Source organism: Helicoverpa armigera, chromosome 13 (genome assembly GCF_030705265.1).
Source record: "Helicoverpa armigera isolate CAAS_96S chromosome 13, ASM3070526v1, whole genome shotgun sequence".
Taxonomy (NCBI): domain Eukaryota; kingdom Metazoa; phylum Arthropoda; class Insecta; order Lepidoptera; family Noctuidae; genus Helicoverpa; species Helicoverpa armigera.
Genome location: NC_087132.1, coordinates 1,654,456 through 1,678,217, shown reverse-complemented (window position 1 = coordinate 1,678,217; position 23,762 = coordinate 1,654,456). Strand labels below are relative to the sequence as shown.

Sequence of the window (23,762 nt, the reverse complement as noted above, 5' to 3'; positions counted from 1 at the left end):
GTTTTAATCCTTAGTTTTAAAAAACATGCATTTACGTCATAATAAACACATTGGATAATCTCGAAATTTGTGTACAATGATACAATGACATTAAGTACAAAGAGTCAGTTTCGCTAACAGCGAACCTTATATCAATAGAGTAGAGAGTTTCATGTATTCATGAGAACATATTTTTATTAAAAGTAAGATAAACAACTTGAGATTTATTCAACATACTGTCAAAGAAGATCCTCAAGCATAAAATATAGTGAACTACAATGCAAAGCCTTCTTCAGGTAAATTTCAAATCCAATATCCACACTATAGTAAGAAGCCCTTGAAAATCTCAAAGCGAAAGAATATGACAATATATTATTACTATGCTGGTGCTCATATAATAAGGCCGGTTCTTCTACTAGGAGCGTGCTTGAAGCACTTGGAATTTTCTCTTAATAAGCCGAAAGCTGAGGCCAATTATTAAAAACAACAATGTTACCTGACCGTCGAAGTTCAGTGTTTTGTTTATTTTGAACCTTCTTTTGTGAGTGTGGGATTTTTTATGGAAAGTTCTGGTTTTTGATATGCATATATTCTTTATGCAAGCGTATAGGTACATTTAAGTTCTATTTGAAAGTTCAAAATCGATTTATTGTTCCAGAATCTCCAAGAGAAATCTTTGCTCTCGTCAGTATTAAAGAATGTGTGCCTTTAAATAACATTCACTCCTAATAAAATATGCTAACTTAATATTAAATTAAGTTAAAAAAAGACTGTTTAAATTACCCACGTTCACCTTTACCTAAGCACATTTTTCGCTTTTTAACATAAAAATTATCTACTTCATCTACATACGCAACAAAACAAATAAGGTCAAAGTAGGACCCCTGTATCACAAATGAGGTTGCGACCAAAAAGATAAAAGGCATAATGCATGCGACCTTCGACAAGATTATCTCTACCCGCAGACAGATTTCAATGATTTTTTTACGTTACTGCGATGAATAGGCTTTGCTGAAGGGGTATTTTATTTATCCGGATTATTTGGCATTAGGCTCGCCCGATGGAGTAGAAATTAATTTACCTTAAAGGTCTTTTAGTAAACGTAATGTTGACAACAGTTTAATAATGTTTCAACTACATAAAACGTCTCAGACAAAATAACTTTCATTTTCACATGCTGATGTCATAGTTTCTTCTAACAAACTTATCTGTGCCTCGACGCTTTCAATTACTACACTAAATTAAACAATTATTATAAACTCAAACAAAGTTATCGAACAAATTATTTTCGCAACGAATTTTAAAATGAATCAGTCAAACATTTCACGACGGTCAAATAATAGACAAACTAAATAGAACAACTAAAAATAAGGGCTACGAAATTTGTACAACGAAATACGTTTTCAAACGAAACGCCATACAAGTCAATCAATATTTGTACGGAATACAAGACTAGAGGTAGAGAGGGCCAGACAAAAACGTCATTAGGAGGAGTTGAGAGCAAATCCGGGGGGCGGGAGTGAGCGAGCTTTTGTGTCGTCGCTCGGCAAAAGGAATTATCGGGCTCGCCGAGTGCCCGCCGAATTTCTATTCTGACTCCAACAAAACCTCACTCGAGCTGACTGTGTTCGGCTTGTCAACGCTCCAATGCTAGTTTGCACTTGATTACAGGACACCATTTTTACTATATTCACGATTATACAGAGGAAACTTTCACGTCATTAATTTGGTAAACATACATATTTATTTTACTTACGATTATCGTAATTGATATAAGTGTTAAGGATCAATTAATCTAGACGTGTAACTAATTCAACGTAACGACAGATGCATAACCGTCCACAAGTGGATGACGTCACGCACAGCGATGATGAATGTATATCAGATTCCTATTAATCAAAGTGCACTGTTTCAATGTAACAAAATACATTCGCAACCAAATTGTGACTGATTACGAATTGATTGAAAATTGATATGTTTATTATACACTGGCGATTTATTTTGTGATCAATGTTCCAATTAAATTTACTGCTATTCAATGGTCAGCGAATAAAGTCGGAGCCAGATAATGGGCGGTACATTTTGGCCGTGTAATAAGCGTAGGACGGCTTCTTTCATTTATTGGGACGCTTTTACCCCAAGTTACCTTTCGTAACAATTAATATAAGTGGATTCCTGTCGAGGGTAAGCGGGGGTAAGTTGTAAGGCTCCTAATTACAATTTACTGAAACACGTGTAGTAGGATTATGAGCCGTAGACTACAGCTTTTTATGGGTCATACTCTAATGAAATTTATAGAATGTAGCTGTACTGTATTATAAGTGAAATGGTTACCATTTCCTAGTGTAGAATTATACTTCAACTAGTGTAGAATAATCAAGAGTCTCTTTCTTACTTCCACAAGAAAACTTTAGACTAGTCCTTAAGCAAATTAGCATCAAAGCAATTGAACTGCGGAACATCAATTAAGGACATTAACTTAAAGATTAGCAAAACGAGTCGATTATTCGAATTAATGCGTATCGATGTTTTATTCTCGCTCGTAGGCCCCGGGCGTCCACGGCCACTAATTAAAAAGTTAAACTGCTGGTTCGGACAGTCAATTTTACTACTTTTTGCCGAAAACCGAACTTCACAACCTATTTACAAATGCTGTACTTGTATGTGTTTTGTTGTGTACTTCGTTTTGTATTGTCGGATTGCTACGTGAATTTGAAGTTTTAAAATTGGAGCTCATAAATTGGGTGAGTATTTCGGTTATAAATTAAAGCTTGTAGAATGTTTGGAAGACATACACATTGTATAGATAAAAACAGTAATGAGTAATTGACAATTGCCTATAGATTCTAAGATGATTTAGTTTCTACCCTTTCAGACCGAGATGTCAAATAATAAAAAGTAAGCGAAATTAAATTGTCCATATGATCGTATGCTTGTCTGACCATATGATATTTTGACAATATGCTGTCTATTTATTTATTTATTTACTTTACTCCTTTGTAAAGTCTAGATCTATTCTTAAGTTTCAAAAACACCAATAACCCTTCGTATTACAACACTCTTGACCTACGTATCAACTACACGACCTTTGCGCGACTAAATCAATTTCATCTCAGAGACATCTTTTTACAATTATATGAAGGTATGAAAAGGTCAAAACCCTTTCTTAGGACTAAATATAAACTCTTTAATACCACCCACGTTTTATTGTGATGTCGCTAACGTTGAATTAAAAGGATATTAAGTTACAATTAGTTTAGTTTTTGGTGACTTACAAATCGCTACTATTTCAAGAAGGTACATAAATATTTTTGGCATTATCGAAATCAAACTTGTACGTAAAATTATTTTCTGAAAAAATATTTCAAAAATTCTCGCTTATTTTCTTCTTCTGAAAGAATATAATTCAAACTACGTCCATCAAGGCCCATTGGAATGGCTCGTCAATGTGAAATCAGCTCCATCTTTATAGTAGCAGTAGGGTTGCGTGAAGCCAGGGCTCACTCTGTTTGCGTTAGTTCACTAACTATTCTATCAGCGTACGTACGTAGGCGAATAACTCAATGCTTTGTCGACGTGTTACGTGTCTTAAGTGAGAGCGGCAGCGGGAGACCGTTTATACGTCATGAATCGACAAAATAATGGGTACCTATGAAGTCGGTATTATAGACTTAATAATAGTGTACAAAAATATCGTATTCCATCTTGAAAAGTACGAGATAGAGGCGGACCTCACCTAAAATCTGTAATCACCAAACCGCATTGATCAGGGGTGGTGATTAACTCTCAATCCTCCTCTGTGTGAGAGCAAGCCTGTGTCTAGCAGTGTGACAATAAAAAACAGGCTGATGATGAGAGGATGTAAACCAGGGAAAATTCCTATCATGTTAACTAGGACCAATCATCTCCGATTTGATCCGCAACCTCCCTTAACCTTGTAAATGAACAAATATGTAGTTCCTACCAATTTGCTCCTGAAACGGGAGCGGAAAAATGAAGGAAGTTAAATAAAAGTGTGACGTAGAAATCTGACGGAGCCTCGGAAAGTAGTTTATTGAAAGCGAATAAGTTATTTCCGTTGAAAAATGTTTGTAAATAGTTTGACGTTGGAGATGAGGACGGAAGTCGGAGAGACTCGCTTAGGACCAAAAGACCAAAATTGTTGACGGAAAAGCAAGAACGATTTATTTATTTAGAAATACGTATATGCTTTCGTTTTGAAAATGTAAGCTACATATATGGAGTAGAATAAATTCAAGTATTTGTCAAACACTTAATAGTGATACTAATAAAGCGAATATAGAGGATTTTTTAAAAAAGAACGCCCTTAACGAGCGTCTAAAATAATTTTGACATCCAACATATAAATACCAAACACATAAAAACCAGCCCCAATCTTTACACTAAACGTAAATAAAATTCAGTTCCTTATGTACGGGACTTACAACCAGCGTTTGGTCTTGTACTTAGTCTATAAATAATTAGGTGTGAGACCGCGGTCTCTCGTATCTTGTCATGCGACACCGCGATTTCTCGTGTCTTGTCGCGCGACATGCGGTTGCGTGCTTACCGGCATAGTTTGACTTCCGTGCAGGCTCGTGATCGCTGCTTGCGCCTCTTGGTGCGAGCTGAACTTTACGAACGCGCACCCTGCAACAATACATCGAAAGTTATTATGGAGATGAAGGTTGTTGATTAAGGCTAATAGTGTACGGAGATAATTATAGACAATCTTGTTCTTAAAATAAAAGTTTAAAAAATTCTTGAAAAAGTTCCTATAGGTAATCCACACCAATGTACTCAGTTGTTTATTTCAGTTCAGCTGTTTACACTTTATGAGTTACAGCGACATAGAGTGTAACCAATAGAACATTTTGAAATTAATTAAGCAACTAAAAAGATTTTGGTAAAAAAAAAATATAGCAACATTTCACAAAAACAGGTTTAGAAATTGGTCCTTCAATCAACGTAATCCTCGCCCAAAGGAGCAAAGAGCAGACCATCACACAGATCCAATCACTTTCCACAAACAAAGATTACCGAAATAATGCGATGGAAATTATTAAAAATGTGTTGCGGGAAAAAGGAAATCTTAAACAAGGCCTGGTCGCACCGGGATTATCGCTCAATTTTTCAATAACAAGCTGTCAGAGGCTTTGGCCGTGGTCGTATCAATCTTGCGCCCCTCAGGTACAAGGGACGGGCCGGGGGTAATCGCGGAGGTGTGTAATCAAATAACCATTGTGTGCCACCAGAATATTTTTTTGGGAGGTATCGATTATTTTGGGTACCTATCGATTTTGTGACGAATGGTGATGTTTTGAGGGAAATTTTGAAGAAATGTAAAAGTAAGGTTCATTTAAATATTCATTCTAAAATATGAAGGAACTGAACCATACAATATAGGTCAGAGTTTGTAACAAACAAATACTATAAATTCAATACATAATTACTTTTGTCTGCCTTGAAATAGTATTTATTTCTATTTATTGAAAGTACCTAATTTATTTTCGTCAGACAAAATATAGACCGTGCCTATTACGTGAAGAATCAATCATTGTTACCTGAAGGCGAAAACAATACATTAGTATATATTTTTGGATTAATCTGTGTAGATGTTAAAATATCGACGAGGAGTCTGTTCGACGTACATCGATCACTGCGGCGGGTCGCGAGCGGCGCCTATCAGCGTCATGTCGGCCTAATGACGACTGATGGAGACCTTTATGAGGTTACCACCACCCCGACCCGCCAACTTGCTTCACCAACTAAATCAGTTACGCGGTTACGGGTTGATCTCTCAGATATATTGAGAGTGGCAGGTGCCATTCTCTCCCCAGTAATATCCCAAATAAATCATTATAATGCTCCCATAAACTTGACCAATTCCAAGTTGAACGTTTTAAATAGCAAACTGTCGGACGCCTCGGAATACACAATTTGTTTATTCAACGAAACTGGTAGGTAAGACATCGCGCCGAGTCCCACATTGATTATGCAGATAGCTCCGTTATTATCATCTGAGATGTTTTAAGAAGCGAGCTCACAAAAGCACCGTCGAAATTGGTCCACTGGTTTGGAGATAATCGAATATAAACAATCAACAAACTCGCCCCCTTTGTTACATCAAAACGAATATTATACATTCCTCTCTCCAGTTGAAACATAAAAACTGTACACACGAGTGTTATACTCGCTAAGTACGCTCGTAACTTCTTATTGAATCAGCTTTGAATCCCGCAAAAAAACCGCGCCACCGAAGGTAAAAACTGTACCGGGAAAATTGTGGTGACTATTTTATCTTTCGCAGAGCTCTCCACGAGAAAAGTACGATTATGCTCGACTGGCTTTTATTCGTATTATCCTTTGTTCAACTGGATAAAGGACCATAGCTGAAACGTTTTCCGAAAAGGCGCCTCAAATAAATTAGGACGCACTTTTAAGCCCCTCACCATGTTTACATCCCCGCCTCCTGCAAAAATAGAGACAACGCAGAATAAGCGCCGATATAGACGACAGAAAAAAACAATTTGTACGTCGCGATCGACGCGGGACTCGCATAAAAGAATAATAACGTGGATTGTACGAGGAACACAATTTAAATGGCGACAATTGGTGGAGCAAATTGAGGAGCGACTCCGACGGACCGCGCGGCGAGGTGGCGCCGCGGGCGGCCGACTCCCGCGCGTTACAATGAAACGCCCGCTCCTACCTCCGGAAAAGCCATTATGAGAACGTCAGTTGGCGAGTGAGAAAGAAGTCAAAACTTCGCCGGCAAACATGGAACTATTTACTGCTTCCACATTCGGCGACGTGTGCTTGGAAGTTGGATGCAATTTGTTAACCCTTTATCGCGAGTGCAGACTCGACTGGTGTGCAGATAGCGCACGCAGGGGGTGCGTGGCGCGACGCGAGGCGGCACCAGGTAACCTGGCGGCTCGCCAAAGATCTGTTTTCCTGTTGTTGGCGGACAAACTCACAGATCAGTTTTTATCGCGCGAAAGGCCTTTATAGCCGACCGATAGGGGGCGCCTCGGAGCAAAATGTTTTCACGTCGCCGTCGAACACAAATATTATTGGATGGTTTTATGTATCGGAAGCATTACACGCTAAAAACTTTGGCACTCGACGTCGGATATGGCGACACTTAAAATCTGACGATAATGTAAAGTGTAGCGGTACACTCGGCTACTTGATTTTGCGATACGTCTTTATTTCTTGTCGAACTGACAATTCAAAAAGTAGCAATTCCAGCGACTCAATAAGAGTGGGAGCGTTCGTTCGCGGAATATTTTTTACTCGACAACTTAACAGGATAATTTGTCAAAGGTTCTTTGACGACGACATTTTTTGTGTGAAGACGCACCTTTCATACATTTGACAGACGTCATGTAATGTAAACAGGAGCGTCGCACACGTCGACATGTGGGCTCTTCAAAAGAACATCTTTGTGCGTCCTCTGTGTGTTTTTCGTTAAGTTATTTTTTTATTATGATTTGAAAAATAATGTTGTCAAAACATGTCTTTATTCCTCAAGTATTACTTGAGAGGAGGTTGTCGAAATATTTGGTGTGCCAACATAAGTGGAATGAATGATCCCCATAAAGTTAATATTTATTGAGTATAAGTTTTGCCACGTGTGTCGGCGGGAAAGTTGCGCCCGGGTGTAAACATAGCAATAAATTAGCTTTGCTAGCTCATCGGTTGTACCGTCATAGTGGGCCATTTCCTACATGTGAATGCACCTCATGCTGAGAAAAAAGCTTTGTATTTATACGGAAGAGATGCGAACAAATATTTTATACAATGTGTCGACGTAATCTTTGTTTTTATGGAACTCTGGAGCACAGAAGCAGCTTACTGAATATATTTTTATTCTTTGAAGGAACATGTTTTTAAAAACATACATTATTAAATTATGTTTTTGCTATTTTCATAATTAGAAACTACAAAAAACACAGAGATCTAATGTAAAAGTAAATACGTATATATATATACGTATAATAAATTCTCTTATTGGAATAACACATGAAACATGTGAAGATACCGAAGTTTCTAGACCTAGTACATAAGTTACTGTTGTGTATCGAAGTTCATAATCAATATCGATACAGGTATGAGTTTATTTACCTGTGTTGTCTATTGACAGTAATGTTATGTGAGTCACTGAAATGTTCTACTAATATGTTGTGATATCATGTATGTATGTGAAAGTTTTCAAGGTAATACACATGTTTGGGACCGTGTCAATAATATTGAATATATTTAGGTGGAACATGGTTTCATATTGAACGGACACGCAGGTTACTTTGACAAACATTATTCTGCATTTATTTAGGGACCTATTTATTTAGGGATTTAATTGATACCTAAATACCAACAACACAGTAGGCAACAAAAGCAAGCTAAATAAGAAACGTTTCAATATTCAAGAACGTCCAAGTCAGTCACAGGCGCGATAGGTCCGAGATTGTCTCGCTAAGTGACTTATTGTTAGCCTAGCCCACTAGAGTGACCCATTTCCACCTTACCCATTAATGATTACACGTCAACGCGAAGAATAGAACTGTCTGTGACAACCCTAACTTGATGACGTCATCAGAAAAGGCGCGAAGCATAGATGTAATATACTAAATATTACGTCTATGGCGCGAAGTAACTAACTTTACTTTTTTTGCGCGCGTTCGCAATGAAAGTAATGCTTACAGCCTGTTAACGTTCGTGTAAACTGGATTATGCCTTATTTTATGAGTACTTAGCCACAATTTTGTGGGTCTGCTATATAGTTTCCTGGTGTATTTGTGGAAATTATGTGAACGTAAATATTGGTTACATCCAGGAAAGTTCTCTTACTTATACATAGCTGGGAAGTGGTGTGGTTTCAGTTTTTTTTAATGTGCGAAGAAAAACATGAAAATAAAAAAACCGTTTGTGGTATAAAAATTGATTGTTACTTCTGTCTTTGTAAAGAAAAGTTTAGTGGATCATAACAATAAAAAATTCTAATGCAGAAACCAACTTTATTCACCATACAATATTCTAGTAAATAAATAGGTACTGTGAAAGAACTACCTAACATTGCTCTACAATTCTAAAAATAAAATACAGATGTCTTCAATATCTTCGCTGCTATAATATGTAATATTAATCACACATAACTACATCTAAAACCCATCGCGGTGTACGTGGTTGAGAATTCAATATTACAGGGCGCACTTCGAATCTTTCATTTAAAAGTTGTCCGCATGAAGTTCACCGCTCCCGTTGCCAGCGGAGAATACCGGGGAATAGTGAAGAACAATGGAGAATGCTGGGTAAACAACGTTCGATCTATTATAACCACATTAGCGCGAGTGCTGGCTGTAATTTTGTGTTATGTAGCGTGAAAGTGTGAGTTGAGAGGTCGCTAGAGATTTTGTTTAAATTGTTTAATGAGTTTAGTTGTTGTTAATACACGGAGTATTATTGTTTTATGAGTACTAAACTTGGAACTGCAAGTTACTGTAACAGATTTCTTATTCTTGAAACTGGTTGTGTCAGTAAATAAGCCACATTCCTCATTCCATTATACATGACAATCATACTGATTTTCACTTTGTTCTTTTTCATAAATGACATCGAATACGGCGCACTGTTCTTGTTTCTTCGTACCCAAAAATACCTACACGTCTAAAATATTACGCGGATATTGGAAGTAGGCGGTGCCGACCTAAAAAGGGGTTCGTGTATTTTTACGTATGTCCCAAGGGTCTGATGTTTCGACGAGCAATACCTAGCCGCATGCACACTTTTAGCTTCTACGACTTTTTTCCAATGTGGCTTTACATTGAGTTCACCGAAGGTTCACGTTGGCATTCGCTTCAAAACAACGGTTCAATGAAGTTGGTGCAATTTTTCATTCGATTTAGTGATCGCGACGTGCGCCGTTGACCCGTCGCCCGGAGTGCCCCGAGTGCCCGCAACTGATAACAACTCCAGTGAAACACACCCTAACTTTTGTGACGTTCTTATCGCCACAATTTGTTCCCGCCTTTGAAATATCGTTGAAATTTTTGACATTCCGAATGAAAACATCACATAGTTGTGGGGAAAATTTTTGTGAGCCTTCGATTAGGTACCGAAAAATGTTTTATGCAATCAAATTGAATATTGATTTTTGTACGGTTGAGATTGCTGTTATTGGATTGCGTAAGCAATTTTTTATTCGGAGAAATCGTATTTATATGAAATCGTGAATTATTTTCTGTATCAGCCTGTTTCTGTGGCGTGAGTGCTGAAAGATTTTTAATTAAAATCTGGTACGAATTCAGTCAGTTTGTAAATTGGGAATTTATTTCGTGTGAATATTACATACACTTCGATGATAGCCTTCTAGTCTAGTGGATTAAAGCTATTTACTTTTAGAGAAGTTAAATGTAAAATAAGTCTTTTGAAAAGTGATACCTAAGTGATGACATGGCTACACTATTATTATTTAAATGGATACTAAATTAACAATTGTGAATTTATAAGCTCCTAATATAAAAACTTAAATGATATCAAAACACGAATTACACGGCCCTAATGCTCAGTGGCCATATTTGAGATCGACAAGCTATATCACAGAAATAGGACCGCAGAACTATGTGAATTGAACCATGAATTTATAAACGATTGAATGAGCTTTATTCCATGTCTTATGAACTACAAGCCGTTTAAGATCCCCCCACTTTTTCCTCCACTTGGGCAGAGAAATAATAGTCACTGCAATAAACATCAGACGATTTCCCGAAGGCATTGAATGAAAAGCATTAGTAATGATTATTATGACAGACGTTTTTGTAGTTTATTTTGTCGGTTACTTCTTGTGAATTGTTTTTGACAAGTGTTTATAACATTTATTTAAACCTGAACTTTATATAACTCATATAACACATGAGTATAGAACACAGTATCTTCTGTAAAGACGTAACTTTGCTCATGCGCTTAATTTTACTTACGCATTTGATTAATACTCATTAATAATGCCACGAAGATGCTCAATATCTTCGATAAGAAGGCACATTAGCAGTTGCCAGTGTTTTATTCCCAAAACACATGACGAGCTAAACTACACTTATTATTAAAAGGCATCGCGCAGTTTCGTTTAATATTTAACATGGCCTCCGCGCCGGCGTATCACTTAAAATAATAAGGATTTCTCGTTGGAGATTACGCAGCAACCCTCCAGAGGATAATTAATGTTATACCGTGAATATTAGCTTTTCAATTAGCCGTCTTTTAGTACCTCAAAATGGGTCTCGTGTTTCAGAGCGCGGAGAGGGTTATTTCTTTCGCTTGTTACACCTGTAAGACGTAAGGCGATAGTTAATTAAAATCTGCTCCCGTGGGATTTGTTGCGGCCCGCTGCAGCCTACGGGTTAACCCTGCTTTGTGCTCGTTTGTTTTCTCGGCCGCTACTACTGCGCTCGCGGCGGTTTTATGTACAATCTTAGCTAAAGTTTAGTGATTTTAGTGCTGTGCTGCAACTTTGTTTAGGTTTTCTTCGTCTTTGTATTTGTTCATGTTTTCATTTCGTTATAGTCTAAGCACAAAGAAAGACTGCGTACAATCAAATTAAAAAATATATAAAATTCTATCTGCACTCGGATAAAAAACTAGCATAATATTCTTTCTCAAGGTGCGTAGCAAACATTTAAATTGCTTGAGTAGTTATAGCTTAAAAGCCGATCATACTGAGAGAGAATTTCTCATTTTTAATATCTGAAAGTATTAGAAAAATACCTAATCGTTTTTCTAATATTTCACTTCAAACATACGGCTACGAACAAAACGTCTTTCTCAAACGGTTTTTAAAGTGAATACGAATCGGCTTCTTCCAGACAAAAGACTGTCGCTGCCAAAGTTTATTAGGGAGTTTAGCGAGGCGTCTTTTGTTTTACAATCAAGTTACATTAGAACAACGGGCCCATCGCAAAGTCTTCGACAATGCCTTGTTCGAGTCGTTTTGTACGGTCTCGGGGTGAGTTTGCGTGTTAAAATGGTGAAACGGTACTTATGGTTGGTTATCGTAAACTGTTGCAGATGAGTGATTTACATGTGTGTCATTACTGTCGCGAAAAAGCATGAACATTGGCGATTTTAGCCCAAGACTAAGGTCTTAATTGCGATAGGAGACAAAGATCGCCGTACTTCATTTTTACAATCGTTACACATATAATTAACATTGCTTGGTTGAAAGTTTCAGAAGATTTGTTACAAAACGTAAACAGCTGTACTACACATAGCGAATTATGGCGATCTCCTCATAAATAGCGTCAGAAGCGCAAATGTCAAAATACCATAAAATGCAGCTTTGTTTTTGGTACGATCTTTTTCTTTCCTAAAAACAAGTGGTGTGCACAACACATTTGAGCATCACGACTTTGAAGAAATTTCATAGGGCATGGAATTCAAACCGTATATTTGCATTTCAGGTACAGACACCACCAAGACAATTTGAACCATCGGGGGACGGTTTACATGCGTGCGGGTAATACCGTAACTTATCGACATTTTTACGGTTAAGGTTTTTGAGCTCGTCTCTAGAGAAACCTTTTGTTTTCGTTCGTACAGTTTTCGGGATCACGGACGTAAGCATTCTTATTTGGTTTGTTGAACAATTTCAGAGACTTGTGAAATAATTTGAAACGAAAAATGATTTCAAAAATTTACATTATACTATTACGAAGTCAAATTATAATAATGTAAAATGAGTGAAATGAATTAATTAAAAAAATCTGTTTCAATCAATGTAGTTTCAAAGTGATCAAAACACAGTATGGCCACAAAGTTGTCAGACCACAAAATTTCTATTAAAATCAATTAAATTACTTTGTTACATAATTTCCCGTTGCGCTAGAGCGTTTTATATTAAATTACATAACTAAAATTGTATACATTTTGTATTCAAAATAGATTTTAATTTGCTATCAATATTAAATAGTTTATTGATTGTATTGAACTATGTTACAAAATTGTGTTACACTTCGCAACTAAAGTTAATAATTATATTAACTTTGATGTATTGAGTTAGTATCCAATTACATTAGTTTTGAATGATTAGAAATTGAGCCGTTGCTGGTTACAATACAGATGTTTTCGAAGTTTCGATCGACAAAATTTTCATAAAGATTATAACTTTGATAACGAAACTTTTTAAGTAATAAACACTTAAATTATTAAAGTGCACGAGACAGCTCTAAAATGATTACCAATTTACTTGAAAAAGTACAAAGTACCTGAATATGTAACACTCTTTTGGTTTTGAAACTAAATTAACTCCAAAAATTAACTGACTTAGCTAACTTAAAAAAAAAATAGATAGCTATCAAAACATTCGAACATTCACGCACAAACTTTTTACGGCCATCCAATTTTTAATTTAATTAAAGTCCGATAAAAATCGCGCGTCCACAGGTTTTTACTTCGTTTCAGATAGAGGCGTCACTTCGATAGTAAGCACGCGATCGCGGCGAGTGGCGCCACGCTATCAGGCTAATGTCTTGATCGGTCCGTAATCCTACTTTATTTGTATGGTAATCTTGGAGAAAAGGCACCGTTTAGTGCAACTTGCAATGTTTATTGTTTACTGTTTACTTACTTTGTTTTTGGTTGAATGTGGTATGTGTTTTGTTTCTAGCAGGGATGACGAAATACTTAGTTGTATTTTTTTATAAGTACGACTAGATGTGTCTAGTGACTAGAAGCGGTTTGTGCCAAGTCAGTTCAAAGGAATGAAAATTCAATTTATTAATTCTGCAGATTATAAGATAACCTGATTAGCTAAGAAATGCCTATTCTGTCGATGAATAAGTCTATGTTAGATTTAAATATTAAAAAATTGTGTCAAAAAAAATATATGTTATTAAATTGTTGTTTTAATATTTCTAAAACTTTAACTATTTAATATCGTCTAAATATTCAATGAACTCTTTAAAATGGATTAGAAGCTTTTAGAAGTACTCATATAGAAGTTTTAGTACCACACAAGTTGTCTAAGTACCTTTAAATAATTAATTAATGGTTTCAACTTGATAATAAGTTAAGCAATAAATAGTACACTAATTAAGATCAAGCACTTATACATGAATTAATTAAAGTTTGGGTTGTGTTAAGTTTTGTAATATTTTTGGTTTGCATTAAATAAGATTTAAAGTTATAATTGAAAATAAATTACTTATAGTAAATATTGCTGAAATAAGTCTCATATTATTCGTTTATAAAATATAACTACAAAGTTTTAAATTATTATGAAATCAGAGCAGGTTGCGTTTCTCCAATGCGTGGTCTCAGGGGCCGGATATTTAGTCCCAGGACCAACGAAGCATCAAAACTGCGTACCTTAGAAATCGTAAAAGACATAAAAGCACTTAATACGAAATAAACAAACAAGAAACGCCCCGAAAATCGATCCAATAACCTTAATCGCGTCGAGCCGCAATATTAAACGAGGCATAAAAAGATAAAGGGCGCGCCACACGTATACTGTAAGTGTGTTCGCGTCGAGCGGCCCGTGCTGCCTTTACTAGCAGTTTATAACTACTTTGCAAGCTCACTGGCGCACGCCAGCCCTTACGGAGGCAGTCAAAAGATATAGCGCCGACTTACGGCGCGCCTACTGAATACGAATATCGTGTGAATGGTGCGTACCGATGGACAGAGTTATAGCGAATCGTTTGCTTTTTAATATTGAGTGTTTTTATGATAATACGAGTGGGGTTTTATCGATATCGGATGTGGCTTTGTGTGCAAACGTTGAACACCTCTGCGTGTGACTAGTCTGCTGAATGCCCTTTTCTTTTTATATGTTCCGATAATTCGATGGTCGTACAGTATTTCGGTTTCATAAAAGTGTGGGTGTAGGTTACCGACTCAATAAAGGACTTAGGAGTTTCTAAAATGGAACGACCCGACTTAGGTATTATAGTTCGTGTTATTGGTAAACAAAAGCTTGATGTATAAAAAATAACGCGTATTCGATAGTTACTGGAGTACCTAGAATACTTCAATTTATCTCCTAAAATAAAATCGAAAAATTCACAAAACCTTTATTCCCAACAAAAAAATAAAGCAACTTTTCCCATTCAACAACTAAAAGATTAGCATAGAAAAAAAAACCCGAGAAATACAGAAAAATCGATATAAACCGTGGCTCAACCGGCGACAGGCCGGTATCTATTCCGCACAATTAACCGTAGAACCGGCCACGTCTTATCTGCTCCGGCAGGCCTTCTTAGCGCGAACTTAGCCACAAAATAGGTCAGTGCAGACCCTTATTAACGCCTATTGTGGGGAAACTGGCCTGTTATTGATTATTATTGATGGGAAAAAAGTTTGGGGATTGGGAATTTCGGAGAGTTTGTATGGTGGTTGCTTTAATTGGTTTTGGTGGGGTGATTGTTGTTATGGTAAGTTGTATATTTGAGAGGCAAATCTTTGGTATTATTATTTTCTATAATATAAGGAATAGAGGTCCTATAATATTGAAGTATGACGTATAGTGTAACTTCACTATAACAACTGTAGGTTTCATGAGCGTATAAAAACTTTAAGAAATAATAATAAGAAACTTTCAGGTTTATGTGTGTTGCAGGTATAAATTAAATAAAAACTGAACTATCTAGGTTTTTTCTTTATAGCGTTTTTCTTATATTTGTAGTAATATCTACGGTTATCGTTAAACCGTATAAGGAAATCAGAAAGCGATTTCCCAATCAACATTTACAGCTTACAAAGTAAAGCAGATCTGATCGAAAAAAAAACATATCCAGTGGTAATTTCGGGGCACTAGTTGCAAGACCCAACTAACAGAACTAGGTTACTTTTACGTTACAAAGTGCACCGTATTTAGCTAATACAACTAGCGAAGTTACTCTCACGAACTTTTGCAACCGAGCTAAAATATACGACCATAGCCCGCTGCCGAACTGAGGAAAAACTAAGTATATTTAGTCAAATAGTTTTTCTTTGGCACTAGTAAATAATTAGTCTAGATTGTACGTAATTAAACTGTTTTACACAAAAACAAAACAGTTATTATATGAGTGAAAAAACACACCATTTGTTGAAGAAGCATTCCAAATCTTGCTATAGACAAGTTATTTCTGCCTAGAAAAGACTTCTCTATATTACCTGTAGACTTTCACTCGCAGAGCAAAAGTAAGTATATTTAGTGAAATAGTTTTTCTTTAGCTCTAGTAATTAATTAGTGTAGGTAATAGATTGAAAGTTCCATTGCAAAGTGGAGCATCATTTAGATAGTGTTGGACGGTGATAGCGGATTGCCTGCTCTTAATAGCTCGCGATAAATACTGCCAGTTATTAATTGTGGGCCGTAAGGTAGAAGAATTAGCGGATCGAGTTGGGAATTATATTTCAATTAATATGATATTTTATAGTTTTGTAACCGTGTCACCTGGTTTATATTTTGGGACCATAACATATTATAGATAAAATAAAATATAGACAAGTTTTAGGAATCGTCTTGAATGCACATTTTAAGCAATTAATTGTTACATAAAATGCAATTATAAGTAAATTTATTAACTTACCTATTTACTGTTTTGTGATTAATTTATTTGTTTACTGTTTTATAGAAATTTGTAAAATAGTACATGGAAGTAGCGAAACAGTCTATATTTATCCACTTGCACCACAGACAAAGGCCGGCTCGTCGCACGCAATACAACGATTTTTTTGCCTCTCACCGTTTACAATCGGCTGCCTTAAATTTTGATAACAGAATTAAAACAATGCAAAACCCCTAAAGGGCTCGCACCCAAATTACTATCGACACGAACTTTAAATATATATTTAAAGTTCAGACACTTAATTTAAATAACAATATGTTCAGAAGATTTATAGTAAAATTAATAGCAAGTAATTTATTTGTGCCTCGTTACAGATTTAAATATTGCTGTAATGTTTAAATGTTAATATTATGTTTAAAGTTGTGGCCGTCTAGTTTTATAAGTAAACCGAAACAGATTTTAATATTTATTTAGTAGTCTGTGTTGCAATAAAGTAATAATTTCACATAAATGTGTACGAATAATAAAATTTGTATTTGAGAATACTTTTTCCAATGTTATTACGTTTTGCATAATTATTTTCCATCCATTTATTCTTAAGTGAGAAATCCAATTCCATGTTTATGTCATTCAATTAGTGTGAATTGTCTTTTGTTTTTCGCACACTATTTTTTCAATTTATTTTCTCTTACATAAAAGATAATAACAGCTCATCGTATCTAATTATGTAGATATTTTTATCTAAACTTTTTAATAAACCTCGACCAATCCACATCTTTCAACTGCAAACTAATTTCACATACCCGAAATTCAATTGAAACCGCAGATACAGGCGTCCATCTTTAATTCTGTATAATCCGCCGAAGCCCAGAGGTTATTAATTGCTCCAATAATATGCAAATACGTACAGCCGTTACGAAGTTACGCGTCTGTTATTGTCGAACATTTTTCTTAATTTTTATTTTGGCGTTACATTTATTGAGGCTGTTATTGGACTTTGGGGAAATGGGGCGATGGCTGGTTGTATTTTTTTGTTAATTGTGGGCTGTTTTGGGGTTAAATATGTGTTAATATGATGATCATTTTGTATATTTTCCGCTGTAATTATTAAATGCATAATTTTGTCTAAGCTGTGGCTTGTTTCTTTATACGAATGTAGCCCTGAAATGTGCACAAGTTTCTTACGCTTGTGGTCATAATCTACATTGCAAGCACGTCATGTATGTATGTATGAATGTGCACTAATGTTCCAAGCCATTAAATATTTACATTTCTATTCATTTCTCAGAAACTTATATCAACGTTTAAAGTAATGAATACCTTTAAAAACTAAGTTACTTTCCATAACAAATCACTTGGAAACTATAGTGTAGTATGCACTTATGTATTTGTTTTAACAGATTTTTAAGAAATAGGAAGTACTCAATTTGACTACGTATTTCTTATAGGTATGCGAGGGATATTTTTCAGATAATAACAATTGTTAAACTAACTGACTGACATGCTTCTCTACTGTACGTGGAAAGGTAAATAAACATTGCTCATTTTCTTTAGGCTAAATATAAATAGGTAGGAAGATAAGCTGTCATTGAAATATATTTTTTTTAAGCATTCGGATATAATAAATTACCCATGAAAATTTCTACAAACGTTTTGGTAAGGTAAATCTTAATTTTTGACACCCTCAAATTGACCACATTGAAAACCAAATATTCTACAAAACATAACCCAAATAAAATAACAATTTCCCATTAAAAAAGCCGAAAAAGATTAACATGCCTTTCCACCATAATCCACATTTATAGCGAGACGCCAAGATTAATCTACGAAAGCCGCATAAAGCCGCGTTCACACAGCAGATCGCGATGAGTGGTGGTCGGCGACCGTAAAAATAATGGGCGGCAAGCAATCGCGCGTGTGTGCTAGCCCTGTTTAAATCGTACGAATATATGCTGTTGTTTGGTAAGCATTGCTGGTTTACGAAGGAAGTGTTTTAGATTGGTGTTAGGTTTGAGCGTGAAGGATAATATGGGAGTGAAACTTCCCTCATCTGTGTAGCCTCTTCCCATGTATGCTAGAGTCGCCAGTTTTGTTGGATGTAGTTGAGTGCAGTTGTTTACATGGAGTGACTGCCTGTCTGACCTTAACAACTCACTTACCTGGGTAAGTAGGTACTACCTGGTAAGACTGGTTGTCAGACGAAAGCCAAAGATGTTCATAACTTGACATGCAAGGTGGAATAGAAACTTCATTGTCGCATCAAAATAGTGCAAGCTTCATAGCAAAGGGTTTAGTGAATCATTTGATTTTAATTAGATAAATGTTTCGTATTTTTGTCCAAGAATAGCAAAGGGTTAAGTTCAGTGATATTTAGTCAAGGTCAAACCGCCTACAGTGTACTATCAACTTCGTCTAAGAATAACTTGTAATTCATCTTACAGAATAAGATTCATTATATAATTTGTTTTAAAACTTAAAAGGCCCTTACAGCACCCAGTTTTCTCCAGACTACATTAAACAGTGATTCAAATATTATCCTAGTGAACTAAAGGACAATGCCAGGGTGTGGGCTCAAAGTTTGCCCAGCAGTGGGAGTAGTTCCAGCTGGTTCCATAGTGCACTCTGAACACGAAATCCAAATATTTTTGAAATCGGTCCCAAAGGTCCCGAGAAAAACCGGTTCAAATGTTCTCCATAGATAGTCACTTAACAAAGCCTGAGCCATTTGCCCAGTAGTGAAAGTGGTCGAAATAGGTTCTTTACTGCACTGTTAACACAAAATCCAAATATTTTGGAAATCGGTCCCAGAGCTCCCGAGAAAAACCGGTTTTAATGTCAAACTTGAACAGTCACTTTATAAAGCCCAAGCCATTTGCCCAGTAGTGGGAATGGTTAAAATAGGTTCTTTACTGCACTGTTAACACGAAATCCAAATATTTTGGAAATCGGTCCCAGAGGTCCCGAGAAAAACCGGTTCAAATGTTAAACTTGAACAGTCACTTTATAAAGCCCAAGCCACTTGCCCAGTAGTGGGAATGGTTAAAATAGGTTCTTAACTTCACTGTCAAGACGGAATCCAAATATTTTTGAAATCGGTCCCAGAGGCCCCGAGAAAAACCGGTTATAATGTTAGCCAGCCATTGTTAGCGAGCCATTTTAAGCAGCCACAAACCTAACAACCTCTTTTCTTAAATAACATTCAGATAGTTAGTGGTTTCACTGTTAACAGGATAAAAAAAAACAGAAATAGACGTTTAAAGGTAATTGCTGTTTCTCTTGCTTTTCAGTCTCTATCTACCACAATCAGTCCTAAGTTCGAGTAGCGTCATGCAATTAATATACGTAATGGCAATGAAAAAATCTTATCAAGACGAATAAAATAAGCTCAAACACGAGGTAGTAAATAGATACCGTTGAGGAGTTCCCTCGTCTCACTGTCGTCTCCATCGTCAGGTCAGGTCTTAACCTCCACAGTTTTGTGGTGTCGGAGACATATACCCGAATGACAAGTTTTTATTCGATATGTGCTTATAATTTCCGAGAGTTCCCTATTGTTTTAAGGTTTCTATCACCAGACCCTGGACTCTGGAACTATTTGGAAAGTAAATCCTTTTAAACAATAAAATGATTGTTTAAATCGGTTGGTAAACGACGGAGTTATGCACGTACTTACGTAAAAAGAATACAAACGAACTGAGAAACTCCTCCATTTTTTGAAGTCGGTAAAAAAAATTCTCGTTCAATACCTCGTATTTGTCGATTAATATTATAATGCATTTCAATTAAGGTAATAAAAGTGCAATAGTTAAGAGTTCGTAAGCATATTTTTCGTAATATTGAACAAGAGTCAAACCAGTTTTTCTCAGGACTCCTGGGATAGATTTCGAAATATTTCGGTCTGGGACCAATTTATAAGCCTATGGAACATAATACACTATGCAGTTACTGTGGGCCACTCTTGAGCCCAACTTCCATACAAAGATTAGCATTGTCCGGATTTAATTTAACATGTTAGGCAATAATTGCCATAGATAAATAAACAAGTCTATATAGATATTTCAGTCTAGGCCACATTTTAGAACTTATTCATGTAGAAAATCAAACATTTCACAAATAATGACACTGTGTATTAACGTCAACAAAAATTTTAAGACATTCTATAAACACGTATTTTTATTTTGATATGTCACAGCTAAGCCCTGCAATACATAATACAGTTCAGTTATACATACATAATATAATTCCATCCGTATATCTTTTATCTTTTGCTCGTAAGGTTCTCGAGGTCTCGTCAATATCTGTAGGTAATGTCATTACGTTGATGGAATAATTTATTACTCCCCATTAAGCCGTTTATACTTATACTATATATTATGGGAATCAAAGGAAAATATCGAAACTTATCTTAAGTCCATAGTTTGTAGTAAAACTTGGAGAATAAGTCAGCAATTTTGTTGACTTACATTCCATAAATAGTGTAGATGAGATAGGGTGAATGTGATGTATAAATCTGATAGTTTATATATCAGGATTTACCCTTCCCATCGATAAGGATAGAACTTTGAGTATTTTGATGAGTCTCTGATTTTCTTTATATCAAAATTACACATTTTTCGTTTCAAGTAGGATAAATAAGATCCCAATATACCTACAGGGTCAAACTAGACCTCTCTTTTAACATCCAAACTCTTTGACAAAGTGCAAAAACTTTCAAAGAATTGGAGCACTGAAATTTAACGATACGAAGACTGTATTTTAAATTAAGTACAGTACAAGGAAGTATTTCTTCTACTTTATGTACAAGTAGAGTGAGTAACTCGGTAATGGATATTGTGCATGGGGCTATTATCGCTAGCGAACATCAGAAATTGAATTTGTGTTAGCTAATTTAGTTGTAACATGTTCTTTATTTTTGCATGCTTGCCTGACGTTATTTTGCTATTACCTGTTTTGCTACGGTTAGCTATATTTCTGTAGAACGAAACAATTGTAAAAAAATGATCATGTTTTGATTGCACATCCCTTTATACGAAGCAGGTTTCATTACTAGATCCCATAAATGAAACGAACGATAGCAAACATGAAATTATGTCAAATATTAAAGAAAATGTTGTTTCAAAGAAATATAAAAGCAATATATTTATATAATACATGCTTTATACACACTTATCAAAAGGAAAAACATTTTGGCGTGACGCAATAAAGGCATAAAACCCCTCTGTTTAAATAAGCCAACATCAAAGGTGCCTCAAAATATTGCCTTCTATTGAACTCAATGAAACAACTTTATATATTCACCGTTTTCTCTGTTTTTATATTACTTACACAGCCGGTCTCTCAAACATAGGTTTCAGCGATAAAATTATGAAAGGTTTCGAGAACCTCGTATAGATAGAGTTTATATCATATTAACGATTGTTTCTGCAAGTATACAGCCTGTTTATATTCCTAACCTATTAATCAATTTCAATTACGAAGAAAAACAAACTCCGCCATCGCAACACAACTTGCCTAATAATGAGATTCGAAAAGTTCCAAACTAAAGTACGAATAATAAACAACGCGTAATAATATTCCAAACATGATTACGCTATTAAATCGAGTGCTATAAGCAAATCGATTCGAGTAATCGAGTCAGTCGAGTAAACAGAATCGATACGACTCATCGCATTCGGATCACAAAGTGGATTTCAGTTTTTAAACGTCGCCAATTTCGGGGATCCGGCAGGTGATCGGCCGGCGCAAAGTGATAGGTGCTTCATCGAATCTTCGGAGCGGCAGCTCAATCTTGTCTTCAATCGAATCTCGTTGATTGCGTCAAGCGCCGATATATAGGGAAATTTCATCCGTGCGCCTAATAACATTGACACGACGCCGATATCTGGCCGAAGGAAAAAGCCTTTCTTTTAAAACAATGAAAGCAAACATGAGACTTCACTTTATTACTCCGTTTGCAGCAGACTTTAATTAATTAGTGTAAGTGCCGGTGAGTCTCGGGAGATTGGTCATTAATTAAATGGGTCTTTGGCTATCGATCTACTGGCAAACAATACACTTTATTACTTTTATTACCCATTTCATTCGCTGTCTACCCGGGCCGTGCTGAGCTGCGGTTGCTTTTTACTATTAATGAGTGGCCGGCCACTGGCCAAGGAGTAATGGGAAATGTATAGTTTTCTTTACTTTCTCCGTACATTGTGGCACAAAGTTATGTTGGCTGGCAATTTAGTTGGAAGGTTGTTCCGTCAGCGTCGCTAACACAATCAGGCTTGTAGACTATGGATTTAAGTGAATTATAACAACATGGTAGGCATGTTGGGCCTGTCGAAGTAATTATACAAAACAGGGTTTGCTCACAGTAATTATGTGGGTTTTAGTAATGATGTTGTTCATGAATCTATTAACATTATTGAGTTGCGTAATATAAAACTAACGTCGCTAATGAAATATCTATATCTAATGATTAAAAACACAATGATATAAAATCTACATAAAATGACGAGAATAAATTACAGCTGAATATTATTCATAATCGGCGATAATGTTACCTTAACGATTGGGTTATCGTGAAAACCAATAAATGTGGAGGATATCCGTTGAATTAATTTTATAACATTTAAATTTCATGGCGTTCACTTTTAAATATTCATTTGGCCATTAAAAGTGTCCATTAGGGCAAATCGCGGGCAGCGGGCGTTATTAAAAATCGCCGGGGAGCGCTAATAATGTGGCGCTTGATCGTGACAGCTCTCGTTATGGGGATATTGTTCTTGTTATACGTAGGGCACGGCTGGACGGATCAATGGGGGAATAGAAAGGAGGTTTTGCTGCACTCGAACTCGAAAGGTATGAAACGGGTCAGTTCTTATTTCTTATCAATGTAAAAACTCAACAATTTGGTAAAATATCGTGTAGTGGTTATGATATGGACATAAATCAATCAGGTATTTTTTTATAACTAATCTGAATACATTGATTCTTGTATAGGTATCTGTCGTAACTTATCGAATCGTATATATATCGTAATCAAAAAGCCTTACATCCAAATTCTAAATTCCACACCTATGTAATAACTTAATGAATGAAAAACTGAGAGCAAAACCCTACTCAGAAACTTATCACCAAGTAACATCGCATATGCACTTGCAGTTAACACTTCTCGCTTTCCCATTCAACTTATGTTACAAATAATTCTACACCCGCTAACAGGCACTTTAATCCGATCTTATTACA

General features: G+C 35.9%; 1 protein-coding gene across 6 annotated transcripts in view; it reads right to left on the bottom strand.

The window, feature by feature from the left end:
- Bru3 (bruno 3) overlaps positions 1–23,762 on the bottom strand; it is a 559,287-nt gene that overhangs the window by 34,636 nt on the left and 500,889 nt on the right. For all 6 annotated transcript variants that reach the window (XM_049840303.2, XM_049840304.2, XM_049840305.2 and 3 more), the window contains one exon: positions 4,550–4,629. In XM_049840303.2, coding sequence (XP_049696260.1) covers positions 4,550–4,629 — 80 coding nt within the window. The remainder of the gene's footprint in view (positions 1–4,549; positions 4,630–23,762) is intronic.